A 13,264-nucleotide genomic window follows, 5' to 3' on the forward strand; every position below is an offset into this window, starting at 1 on the left:
CCACTTAGGGGTCAAATTTCTAAAAATCCCTTCTTAGCAAGCACCTACGCCACGGTAGGAGTGCTCTCCCTGAATTTGGTGTCTCTAGGTCCAGCAGTTTGGCCTGGGCATTGATTTTACAGTGAGGGGACTTTCTTTTGTATCTATAGATTATTGTTAATAATTTGCAAATTTTTGTGGGAAAAGTTTAAGTGAGGGGCTTCCCCCCATTAAATTTTGAGCTCAGCTGTCAGGCTTTGGTCCCGTATAGATGGGAAGGTGGCTCACAGCAATCCAGAGAAGTAGGAGAATGGGTGTACACATGCATTCACAGAGAGGGGAAACTTCAGTGGTGGTTCTACTCTATCTTTACTACCTCTGGTTCCTCGATACGTATACATGTATGTACATGTGTGTGTAACATCTGTATATGTCCAGACTGTTCTCTGTAAGAACAAGTGAGGGTCAGGAACTTGTTCTTTTTACAGTAAACAACCAAGGACCACCCAGCTTTGCAGAAACTACTCAAATCCTGCACAAGAAACTGCTCTCCATGTGCTATAGGCAAGATTATAGCCACAGAAATGCTGAAAGACCATTAATAGAATAATCAGAGTGGTTTCCTTAAACTGCAAACAGAAGAGCCAAGAAGAAAAATTGTCTCATACAGACACAACTGTTGGGCCCATACTACCACTGGTAAGAAAAGCTAGTGCCTGGGAGCGTGTCACTCCCACCTCACCCAAATCTATGCAACAGCAATTCTCTGGAAATTGCAAGCATTTTCTGGAAACTGACTGGAAGAGGAGAGTTGGTTTTTATACCCCGCTTTTCTCTCCCCGAAAGAGTCTCAGAGCGGCTTACAATTGCCTTCCCTTCCTCTCCCCACAGCAGACACCCTGTGAGGTAGCTGGGGCTGAGAGAGCTCTGAGAGAACTGTGACTGGCCCAAGGTCACCCATCTGGCTTCATGTGGAGAAATGGGGAACCAAACCTGGTTCTCCAGATTAGAGTCCACCACTCTTTTAACCACTATACCACACTGGCTCTCAGTGGTAATATGCCAGGATCACATGATATTAGAACAAGGAAAATCTCTCTCTGCCCACAAACATATTTCTTTCACCCCTGATCTGCCTCAGAAGCACATTGGGAAGTACCCCACAGATCCGCTCCACTAACAGTGGAACTACCCCCCGACGCACTGAACCTTCATGCTATTCCATGAAACTCTTTCCAAGCATCTCTCATCAACAGAAAGGCTCCCTGAGCCAGAGGAAAGTGCTGCTGTTAGCAGAATTGACCTATGATGCGTTCACGTTCTGCTAAGTACAGCTTCCTGTGCAAGGCTCGTGGGCGAATCCATACAGCAACCTAGGAGGCTTGCTACTTTTTATCACCTCAGAGGAAGAAAAAAGGGGAGTCAACGTGCTTCACTCCCAAATCGATCATTCAATGCCTTTGGCCACAAGAGCTCTGGCTTACCGAAAGGAGGTAGTCCGTAGGCTTGGGTTGTCTGAGGATACACAGCATACGTCTGCGACGACTGCTGCAGCGCTTGGTATTGAGTCTGGCCAGAGTAAGAGGCCATCGTTTCTGATACAGGTACGGAAAGGATATGTGCATATGGCCTGGGAGGGGGGAAATAAAGAAAAATGGTGTTGCTGTGAAGAAGAAGGATTATTAGCAACCAACAGAGTGCAGCATCAGGAAGCCCAAGGAGTGCTGGGGAAAGGAGAGCTCAGCCCACCCAAACCTCAGCCTGTCCCTTGTCTGGACCCAGCCACCCCACCCTCAGAAGGCAGGACAGGGCCTTTTCTGTGGTGCCACCTCACTTGTGGAATGGCCTCTCCACATGCAATTGGCTCTATCTTTAATCTTGCTGACATGCTGGGTAAGGATGGTGTTGTTTTATCAAGGAGTGGGCCACAGATGTGTCCTTTCTGGTTTCTTTTAGCATTGCAGTGTTCATTTACTATGAACCTTATAGGTCCCTGTCCTCACTTGGGTCCTCTCACGTCTATATGAGACTAGAACAGGTCCTTGCCTCTCTCAGGGGTAAGGAAGAGGGGCAATCTGCCCCCCTCCCCAATTTAAAATGGAAATTATCTGAAAATCCCCTCACCTACCAAACTACCTATCGTGAAAGCTTAATGGCATTACATTTTTTGGGGAGACACAAACAAAAAATGAACATCCTTGTCTAAAACTATTCAACTTACTTTGCAGAATACATCTGTGAGGTATATTCATTCGGTGACCTTGAGATGTAATCAGGGCAAGGCATAACTGGGGAAAAACGTATACAAGTTATTGGTTTTTTTTTAAAAAAAAAATCTTCTAAAAAAGTATTTAACAGGAAACAACGGTGTCAGCTGTGTACTGTTGTTGCATCAGAACACACACTACTCTGAGTACAAAGAAAACCAGATTCTCTGTCCAAATTACATTATGAAAATATTGGGTGGGGGGAGTTGACTTACTGCACAAAGTTTACTATATTTCCAAGATCTGGTAGTTCTCAAGGAATGAGAATTTTTTAGTTAAGGACTGGGATGGCACTTATCAAAGACAGACACAATAATATGTATATTAAAGGGAGGGCAATGCAGAATAACTCTGAATTCTTTTTGCATACTTCGTTAGATATTTTAAACAAAAGGGGGAAAAATTCCTTGCAAAAGCAGACTAGCATTGTTCCAGTAGGCAAGAATCTCCTCAACAAGATGGAGAAAACATCCAAGCTGGTAGGTTCTCTGTCCTTGCCCTAAAAGCATCAAAATCTTTTTGTGTTTACCCTTTAGTTGAAATAAATTTTAAAGCCAGTGTGGTATAGTCCCTGTTCTAAAAACACCAAAATCTTTTTATGTTTACCCTTTGGTTGAAATCGATTTTAAAGGACGTGTGGTACATCGGTTAGAAGGTCTGACTAGGATCTGGGGTTTGAATATCAATTCTGCCAGGGAAGCTGGCTGGGTGACTTTGGGCCAGCCACTCTCTGCCTAGCCTACCCCACAGGGTTGTTGTGAGAATAAAAAGGAGAACAGAAGCCATTTTGGGTCCCTGCTGGGGAGAAGAGCGGAGCATAAGTATAAAATAACTAAAAATTACTGGCAAATGCTGCCACAATTCATGCCAGAACAAGAAGAAATGACCAACTCCCCAGCCGCTGCAGCAAAAAAGATAGTTTAGGGATCTGGGAAATTTATGTGGAGATTTATGTGGTGATTTGCGAACGAAAAACAAAACACTGCAGTTTGAAACTCAAATCTCCTGTTCTTAAAAGTCAAATTTTCGTAAGAGATAGAAAGCAGGACCACCACTCAGTGAGTAGCAGAGGTCATTTCGGGGGGGATCACGGGGGATCGCAGTCCCCCCGGGTGAGGTACGCGGGGCGGGGCACATGACGAAGCCCCGCCCCCTGCGTCCGGCCGCCCCGCTTCCGGCCCTCATTCAGCCAGGAGGAGGCAGGAGAAGAGGGAGGGTAAGTTGCTTCCTCCCTGCCTCTCCCCACCCCTGCCTGGGCCGGCGGCGGCGGCCGGGACCGTTGGGGGAGGGGTGTGTGGCCTTATGACACACTTTCGATGATGTCAGGTAGTGTGGCCTTATGACACACTTCCGGTGATGTCAGGTTGTGTGGCATATGCTAATGAGTTATGCTAATGAGTTCCCCTAGCTCTTTTTCTATGAAACGACCCCTGGTGAGTAGTACCATCTGGATATTGCGCAAGTTGTGATGGTTGTTCATCAGTAACCACGGACCCTTCTAGAAAGTTTTCTGAGCGAAAGAAACCCCCCTCCCCTTAAGCCAGGTGTTCTCACACCCAGTGCATGAGTCAAACGACAGTGCCAGTGCCTTCCCACCACAGAGCGAGTTCGTTTCTGGTCACCACAGAGAAAGAAGTGAGCATGAAGGATGTTCTCTATTTAGCTTCACTGACAGGAAGTTCCAAAGAATTTGGTCTCTAGTTTTTTGTTTATTTTATTTTATTTATTTATTTACATGTGATTTGTATACCGCCCATGACCCCTAATGGGTACGGTTCACAGTAAATCTGTGTGTTGGGTAGGGGAATTTCCTCAGATTCTTGTCTAGGGTGTTTTTTAAAAAAATATGATAGCAATTGCTTCCCAGAAAGCAATAAATTGCTTCCCAGGAAGCCAGAAGCGATAGTAGTAGTAACAGGAACTTTTGCAGTAAAGATTACCTCCTATATTACAGAAGAAGTCCAGGCACAGGATATCACTATGTACGTGGTTAGCCCCCAAGTCAGTCATGAAAAGTAGCACAGTGGGGCCACCAACACACATGCGGGGGGTCTCTACATAAGAGACTCCCCAGGTAAGACAAAAAATAAGACAAAAAAAGCTTGATAGAAGCAGAGTATGTGCCAAAAAATAAAAACAGGGCAGGAGAGTAGCCTGTCCAAGCCCTTGAGAACTTAAGAGCATCGTGGACAGAGAGATCTTAAGGGTTGCATTCTCCAGTTTGCTCACTTCTCCCACAATCCATGCCTCGTCTCCCAACTTGGCTTTTGTAATATTCTACTTTCATGCAGCATCCCTGAATCTTCCTCCTCCTTCTAAACCCGCATGCTGGTTCGGCACAATTCCCTCTCAAAACTTCCAAGAGAATCCACATCCTCTTGAATGCATCATTGATACATACTACTAAAACAAGCTGTACTGTAGTACAGCAGTTAACAGCATGATCCAGGAAGTCTGCAATTGCCTCATCTGTGCCTCCTCTCCACCATTCCCACCCCACAATCTATGCTATAGAAATAATACTGACCTAAGTGCTTTAAACACTGTACTGCACTATATGAATGATGTCTTCTTATAAAAATGCCACTTATCAATGGATAAAAGGACTATACATATTTAACTCTGTGTGTGTGTGTGTGTGTGTAGCTATCTTGACCACAGTCCACAAGGGCATGAACAGCCTATACTTCTGGACAGTCTCCCTCTAGGCCACTCCCCCGCCACTAATCTTAGCTTTTAAAGCACTCTTAAGTTACAAGGCATTGGCCCAGTACTTCAGAGAGGAGGTTCAGTGGCACAGCCTGTGTAGGAACTGCCCAGTTCACTCTGGCAACTCCAGTTAAAGGATCTCAGAAAGATCTTCCTTGGCCTGAGACCCTAGAGAACCTCTACCAGTCAGAGCAGGCCATATTTAACTAAAGGCTGCAAACCTAAGAACATTTTCCTGGGATTAGGCGCCACTGAATAAAATGGGACTCACTTGCGAGTACGCTTGTTTAGGATTGCTCTCTGAATGGACCTATGGCCCCGCCCTTATTTGGGGAGGGGCTATGGTTCTGCAACGGAGCACATGCTTTGTATGCAGAAAGTCCCAAATTCAAGCCCTGGTGATTCCAACCAAAAAGGACCTTGGGAAAGGTCACTTGGGTACCTGGCCCTGCTCTGTCTGAGATGTTAGGAAGCCACTCTGACTCACAGCAAGGTGGATCGGTAGTCTGACTATGGCTCCAACACCAGCTCCCATATTATATTTTAAAAACTCAAAAAAGTTCTAAAAGGCTGTTCTATAGGGGCACGTGCTGTAAAGGATAATGCAAATAGATCATATGTGTCTCTTTGGCATACAAAGAAAGTTTACATAGTCTCTGCATATCGGCTGCAAGGAGGGCTTGGGCACACAGTTAGGGCTGCACAAAGCCCCACTGTTGTTTCAAACCAAACGATAAAAGATAGAGAAGCCACTTACTTTCGTTGGACATAGACAGGTTTGCGCCAAGGCTTGAGGTCTCGGGTTTCTGATCGCTGTCCTCTGTGCTGTTCACTTGCCTGAAAGGATGAACACAGACATGAGCGCTGTTACTAGCCTCCTGTGCAGTACAGAAGCACTGATGGAGAGGAGCCATGGCTCAGGAGCAAACATGTGTGTTGCATGCTGAAGGCGGCTCCCTGTACATTCCCTGGCATCTCCAGCTAAAACACTGGGCTTGGAAGACCAAGCAAGTCTTTCTCATGGGTGGAAGGGAGTCACAGTGATTCCAACCCTGGGACACATGCTGTGAAGGGAAAAAATCAACACATGTATTACGCACCTTAACATCTGTTCACCCGACTCCTGCATCTTGGCCTTTTTCATCTGCAGAGACAAATGTGTACAAAAGATATCAGGTTAGTTAAGTATCATTAAGGCAACTCCTGCCTACAAAGAGGGGCTCCACAAACTGCTGAGAATAAACAGACTTACATTTGCCTGTATCTGAATAAATAGCATAATTCACAAAAGATGGTAGCCTCTGAACAGCCACGGATTGGAGGAGACTCCTTAGGCTGGAAGGAGGCACCGAACCTTGCTTGCTGGAATGGGATGACACAGGCCACTGGCCTTCGAGAAAACACAACTGAGTTTTATTCAGCCTTCCTCAGCGTTAATTTTAATATCATGCCAAGAAAATCCAGATTTGCCAAAATTCTAATGAGCTGGACATTTTAGCAGGGTATAATTTGGATCTTCCCCCTAGCTGTCATAATGAACAGTTTTGACCCAATGCTCCCTCTAAGCTGTGGAATCATAGAATCATAGAGTTGGAAGGGACCTTGCAGGTCATCTAGTCCAACCCCCTGCATTCTGCAACAGCATAGCTGAAAGGTAGCAAAAATTCTACTTTGTGAGCTACTGGCATTAAAGTTGTGAGAGAGCGATTTGGCTACTGCATATATTAGTTTGCTCTGGAGCCATCCTTCCTGAGCTAAGACAAAAATGTGTGAGCCAGAGGCTACAAAACTGTGAGCTAGCTCACACTAACTCAGCTTAGAGGGAACACTGACCACAACAAAACCATTATATGGATGATATGCTCATTCTCGACCATGACTCATGGAGGTAACTGATGGCTGTCTAGAGAGAGACCTTTTTGGCTAAGTTCTAATCCTCAGAGATGCCAAGTCTGGTATGGGGCAAAAGAAGACAGGATATTACATTTGGAGAGACCCAAAATTAAGAATTAAGAAAGGCTCATGTAATGAAGTTTTAAGTGTGTGTTTCTTTAAATGTTTGGTAAATTTCAGAAGAGCCAGGGGGGTGAAAGAGGGGGGTGAGTGAGTGAAGTGATTGGTTGGTGACTGAGAGTGAATGGGGGGAGCTAAGAACTATGTGGAGGAAGTCATTCAGTGTGTTCAGTCAGCAGTCAACAGTCAGTTGTGGTCAGTCAGCAGTCAACAGTCAGTTGTGGTCAGTCAGCAGTCTAACAGAGTCTGAGAAGCAGTCTTCAGATTAGAATCCCATATTAGTGCTGTGAAAAGCATTTAAGATTCTAAAAAGGAAGTAAAATACTTTAGAGGACATACCCTGTTTCCCCGAAAATAAGACAGTGTCTTATATTAATTTTTGCTCCCAAAGATGCGCTAGGTCTTATTTTCAGGGGATGTCTTATTTTTCCATGAAGAAGAATACGGTACACTCCGTCAGGGCAGAGCGAGCAGCAGGCGGCAGCTTGTCCTGGCGGCAGCGCAGGCTCTCTGATTAAAAGAGACCTCGCACTTCCTGTCTGCTCCGGCTGCGCGGCGGCCAACAGTGAGCTGCGCGGCAGCACCCGCCGCTACGGCCCAGAGTCCAGAGTTATGGTAGCTTCGGGGGAGGCCTTATTATCGGGGAGGTCTTATTTTCGGGGGGATGCCTTATATTTCAGCGAGAGGCAAAACTGTAAGTAGGTCTTATTTACGGGGGATGTCTTACTTTTGGGGAAACGGTATTAGCAACTGGAGAGAGTCAAAATCTACTATTGTCAAAGTATTATAAGGGTGTGAGAGATAGAAGCTGACAGAAATTTGAGTTAAAAGGGGAAGATTAAACTGAGCTAAATAAAATAAAGACTGGGCAAAGTACATTATGAAGAAAAAGGAGGATTTGAGAGTGAGGAGAGTTTGTGAAGTGAAAGAGGGTGATAGTCAGAAGTTATTACTATACACTGAAGAGATAAGTTTCAAAACATCTTGAAGTCAATATGCTTTGCCACCACACTTGGAATGAAGAGACGGACACCAATATGGATTTAACAAGGGCCACTTTATTATTTATAGTCCTATGCTATTTAAATACTAGAGTCTCATCCTCAGGACCACATAGTCCAATGAAGAAGCCCTAGAAAGATTAATTAATAGGACTGGAAATAAATTCCTGGTGGCAGCGTTACATACTAAGAGACAAAGACAGAAATAACAAGAAAGTTAAAGACACACCGTATCTAATAACAAAAATTAAAAGAGAAGTCATGACAGCTTCTCAGGAGGAGGAGGAGGGAAAAACTGTGTTAGAGGAAATTCAAATTTAAGACAAATTTAAAAATTATATTGGAAGTTAAAAAAAAGTTGCATAAAGAAGAGAAGAAGAAGAAGAGATTGGATTTATACCCCGCCCTTCACTTGGAGTCTCAGAGCGGCTTACAAACTCCTTTCCCTTCCCCTCCCCACAACAGACACCCTGTGAGGTGGGTGGGGCTGAGAGAGCTCTGGCAGGAACTGCTCTTTTTCAAGGACAGCTGTGCCAGAGCTTGTGACCGACCCAAGGTCACATCAGAAGGTGCAAGTGGAGGAGTGGGGAATCAAACCCGGTTCTCCCAGATTAGAGTCCGCACACTTAACCACTACACCAAACCCAGTGTAAAGCTTCAAATGGGTCCTCAGCTGGTAAATAAATAATGTTAGCATGCCACACTGAGCGCATACAGTCACATGGATAAGTATGGATAAGTTTTTCTTGCCCTCCAGTGCCACACTGAAATCAGGTCATCTGTCATTCCCAAGGCCAATCTCCTTTTACGTTTCAGAAGCCCTACAGTCCTCCTAAGGTTCGTATGAAAACTCACCTGTGCCAGACAGAAACCTTTATTTAAAAAAACACTTTCTCACAGGCAGAGTACCTTTCACAATTTCCACACGGAGGGCAATCACAAGCAAATGCCTGTTTCTATAAAACTGAGGTGTACCACATTCACAAATCCCCAGGAGAACTGGCCCAGCACAGAAATCCAAATCATATAATGTTCCATCAATCAGTCTAGTGTCCCACAGACTCCCACTTCCAGTAAGAAGGTCACCTCTTGGAAACGGGGAGGGAGGTACTTTCTAGTCCTAATGTTTTACACTCTACAAAACATTGCCTGTATCATCGGCTCCCACATTTCCAGTCTCGCTGTAGAAATGGCAACGAAAAAGCCCAGCCGCACATCTGGAAAAGATCTGGAAAGCAAAGCTTTAACCATTAAGCCCTGAGCCTTAACAGGTGCAGATAAGAAATTTTTAACTTTCCCGCAAGCCGGCACGTGTCTGCAGTGGCTGGAACCTGATCACCCAGCATATTTTAATGATAGCCATCTGCATGGAAATGACCATGTTTAGTACCAAGGAAGCAGCATTAAATTACCAAGTCTGGGTTACTATGTCAATCAATGGAACAGATACAATCTAGCCTACAATTTGGAACACTTACATAAATGTTACGCAAGGCTCCTCCAACACTGGCTGAGAACAGGAGAAGAATCAGTCTTCCTCTGGACTTCAGTCAAAAAAGTACTAGCTAGAAGCAGAACTTGTTTAATAGCAAAGGCTACCCCCTCAAATTCACCTCTTCCATGCTTCAAGCCACTGGAAACACAGCTGTCTCCATGGGTAGCCTTATTCTGTCATTTATTAAGGTATGTATACCCTGCTTTTCTCCCCAAAGAGGCATTCCCATCTTTTCCATTTTATCCTCACAACAACCACTTCAGGAGGAGGAGGAGAAGAAGAGGAGCTGATTTTATACCCCGCCCTTCACTACCAGAAGGAGTCTCAGAGTGGCTTACAATCTCCTTCCCCTTCCCACAACAGACACCCTGTGAGGTAGATGGGACTGAGTGAGCTCTGAGAGAACTGCTCTTGAGAGAACAGCTCTGAAATAACTTGTGACTGACCCAAGGTCACACTAGCAGCTGCATGTGAAGGAGTGGGGAATCAAACCCAGTTCTCCCAGATTAGAGTCCATGCTCCTAACCACTACACTGTTATTTATATATTGACTGTGAGCTACCCTGAGCCTGCTTTGTGGGGAGGGAGGGGTATAAATTGGATTAATAAAATAAATAAATAAATAAACTGAAGTAAGTTAGGCTGAGAGAATGAATGACAGGCCCAGCGGGGTATCATAGCAAAGCAGGGATTTGAACCCATGTCTCTCATATCTTAGTCAGGCACTCTTAGCCACTATACTGCACTGGCTCTCTATCATGACTATTTTGACCTATTCCTCAAAATGTAAGCTTATGGACAATGTCTTAGTTTTGATGAAGCGTTAACCCTGGGTTTGAGTCTGTGAATGAGCCTTGAAGGCACTTCAGGTATGTCTGTGTGATCCCTCCTCATCTAGCAAAGTGGCTGCTCAACACTTCCAAGCAAACTGGTTTGTTGCTACCATTCGAACCAGCAAACCATGGCTTGGGCTCATTGTGGGAACAAACCATGGTTGAAAGAGCAAGTGATGAGCCCTAGTTTACTAGTTTGGATGGAAATCGAAAATAAGGGCCTGTTGAGCATTTGAAAGCAAAAAAATAAAATAAATAGCTCACTGCACTTAGCATAGTGGTAGTTTATAGTATAGCAGCGGTTAGGGTGTCGGGCTAGGATCTGGGAGACCCAGGTTTGAATCCTTCACCCTGGAAGCTTGCTGGGTGACGTTGGGCTAGACACACTCTCTCAGCCTAACCTACCTCATAGGGTTGTTTGTGAGGATAAAATGGAGGAGAGGAGAATGTTGTAAGCTGCCTTGGGTCCCCATAGGAGATAAACGTGGGGTACAAATGACGTAAATAAAAAAATACATAAACTACGTCAACTGGTGAGTGTGAACGCTTGTTCAGGAAAGAGAGGAATTTTGAAACAGGAAAAAAACGATTTATAGCAATGAGTTGCCTCAGCTTCACTTAAACCGACCCACTGTGCTGAGTGCTTTACGTTGCCCGCTACTCCTCCTGCATAGCTCAGGGCTTCTTCGGTTATCCTGACAGTGCAGGAAGAAGCGTTGCTGCTGTCACTCTCAGCTACAGAAACCTTTAGATCTTGGTGGCTCCACCCACTATCTATGCATTCTGCACAAGGCACTGACGTGAGAACTCCTCCACCGTCCAACAGAATTTGAACAGACCAAGATTAAAAGGCTGTATTTCTAAATGTGTGGAATACTAAGGGAGTCCATGAACGTGGACCATGAGAGTTCACTTCTACATGAATACGTTTCTTATAGCAAAGGCTCTGTCAACAACCACGTTTCTCACATTACAGTTGCCAAGCTGTTACTTTTGCACATGAACCATGAGATCCGAAGCAAAGGAAAACTCTTCTGTGTCCACTGAAGTCAATGGATGGACTTAGAAAGGCACAGTTCTCCTTAGGAGTACACTGAAACTATCCGCACATCAGCTACAAATACAGTTCTCTTATCATGTGAACTTTGTACCCATGAATAGGGAGCAAAAAGTGGGGAAACATCGGTTTATCACTAACATTAGCCAGACTGGTGGGAAATGATCCTGGCTTCGTACTACGTTGTTGTTTCGGTATAAAATCTTAATTGTGACTCTCCTGTGATTTTACTTGTTTATGGCAGATAACAATAAAAATGATTGAACAAATTATTGTGTAAATCAGTACATCATGCGAAATGCTGGCCTGGATGAATCACAAGCGGGAATTAAGATTGCTGGGGAAAAGATCAACAACCTCAAATATGCAGACGATACCACTCTAATATTAGGCAGAAAGTGAAGAGGACCTTAAGAGCCTCTTGCTCAGGGTAAAAGAGGAAAGCGCAAAAGTGGGCTTGAAGCTCAACATCAAAAAAACTAAGATCATGGCATCCGGCCCCATCACTCCTTGGCAAATAGAAGGGGAAGTCGTGGAAGTAGTGACAGACTTCACGTTCCTGGGATCCCAGATCACCGCAGACTGTGACAGCAGCCATGAAATTAAAAGACGCCTGCTCCTTGGGAGGAAAGCGATGGCGAACCTAAACAGCATGATAAAAAGTAGAGACATCACCCTGCCAACAAAAGTCCACATGGTCAAAGCAATGGTATTCCCAGTAGTCATGTATGGCTGCGAGAGTTGGACTATAAGGAAGGCCAAGCACTGAAGAATAGATTCTTTTGAACTATGGTGCTGGAGAAGACTCTTGAGAGTCCCTTGGACTGCAAAAAGATCAAATCAGTCAATCCTAAAAGAAATCAACCCTGACTGTTCCCTGGAAGGCCAGATAATGAAACTGAAGCTCAAATACTTTGGCCACCAAATGAGAAGGGAGCACTCACTGGAAAAGACCCTGATGCTGGGAAAGATTGAAGGTCAAAGAAGACGGGGACGGCAAAGGATGAGATGGTTAGACAGTGTCAATTGTGAAACTCGCACTTAGAGAGTTTCGCAAACAGTTTGTGCTTATGCAACATGGTCAGAACTTCCCTCACCAATTTCACATGGGAAGGTAGGTCGGGGGAGTACAGCAAGATATAATCTAGGTAAACAAGCGCCCCCTTGAACAAGTGCTTGTGCAACACCTCATCGGATAGATTCATGAAGACCCCCAGCGCCCCCTGAAGACCGAATGGCATCACACGGTACTCAAACTGACCCAGGGGCGTATTAAAGGCAGTCTTGTGTTCGTCCCCCTCCCTGATGCGAACCTGAAAGTAAGCGTCGCGGAGATCCAACTTTGAGAAAATTTTCCCTTTGGCCACGTCAGCCAGTAGATCTTTGATCAAAGGCATGGGATAGTCCATGGTAGTCCATGAGTGCACAACCTCAACCCCCCATCCTTTTTCTTCTGGAAAAGCACCGGGGCTGCGAAAGGGGAGGAGGCTGGCCGGATGAAACCCCTGGCCAGATTCTTATCGATAAACTTGCGCAGTTCGTCTTTCTCGGCTGGCCCCATTGCAAAAATGCGTCCCTTGGGTAGTTTTTGGCTGGGTAATATTTCAATGCTGCAATCCGAATGTCTATGGGGTGGAAGCTCATCGGCCTCTTCCTCTTCAAACACTCTAGCCAAGTCACGGTATTCAGGGGGAACGGCTTGCAGTTCCTCTTGAGCCAAGCACACTCTATGGGTTTCCACTATTGGCTGCTGGCCCCACTGCAGGTTCCATCGGTGCCCTTGACACCGAGGCAAAATGAACTGCACTTTCCCTTCATCCCACAGAATGTATGGATCATGTCCATGTAGCCAGGGGCCCCCCAACACTAGGGGGAATCTGGCAGCCAGGGTGATCACGAACAACCGCTCT

General features: G+C 45.2%; 1 protein-coding gene across 2 annotated transcripts in view; it reads right to left on the reverse strand.

The window, feature by feature from the left end:
- The window catches only part of EYA3 (EYA transcriptional coactivator and phosphatase 3), a 74,569-nt gene that overhangs the window by 29,896 nt on the left and 31,409 nt on the right, over positions 1 to 13,264 (reverse strand). For both annotated transcript variants that reach the window (XM_015418646.1, XM_015418645.1), the window contains exons 3-6: positions 6,056 to 6,099; positions 5,713 to 5,792; positions 2,201 to 2,267; positions 1,464 to 1,609 (exon numbers count right to left, since the gene is read on the reverse strand). In XM_015418646.1, the coding sequence (XP_015274132.1) occupies positions 1,464 to 1,609; positions 2,201 to 2,267; positions 5,713 to 5,792; positions 6,056 to 6,099 (337 nt within the window). The remainder of the gene's footprint in view (positions 1 to 1,463; positions 1,610 to 2,200; positions 2,268 to 5,712; positions 5,793 to 6,055; positions 6,100 to 13,264) is intronic.

The sequence above is a fragment of the Gekko japonicus genome, unplaced genomic scaffold (genome assembly GCF_001447785.1).
Source record: "Gekko japonicus isolate JY-2015 unplaced genomic scaffold, Gekko_japonicus_V1.1 scaffold524, whole genome shotgun sequence".
Lineage (NCBI taxonomy): Eukaryota > Metazoa > Chordata > Lepidosauria > Squamata > Gekkonidae > Gekko > Gekko japonicus.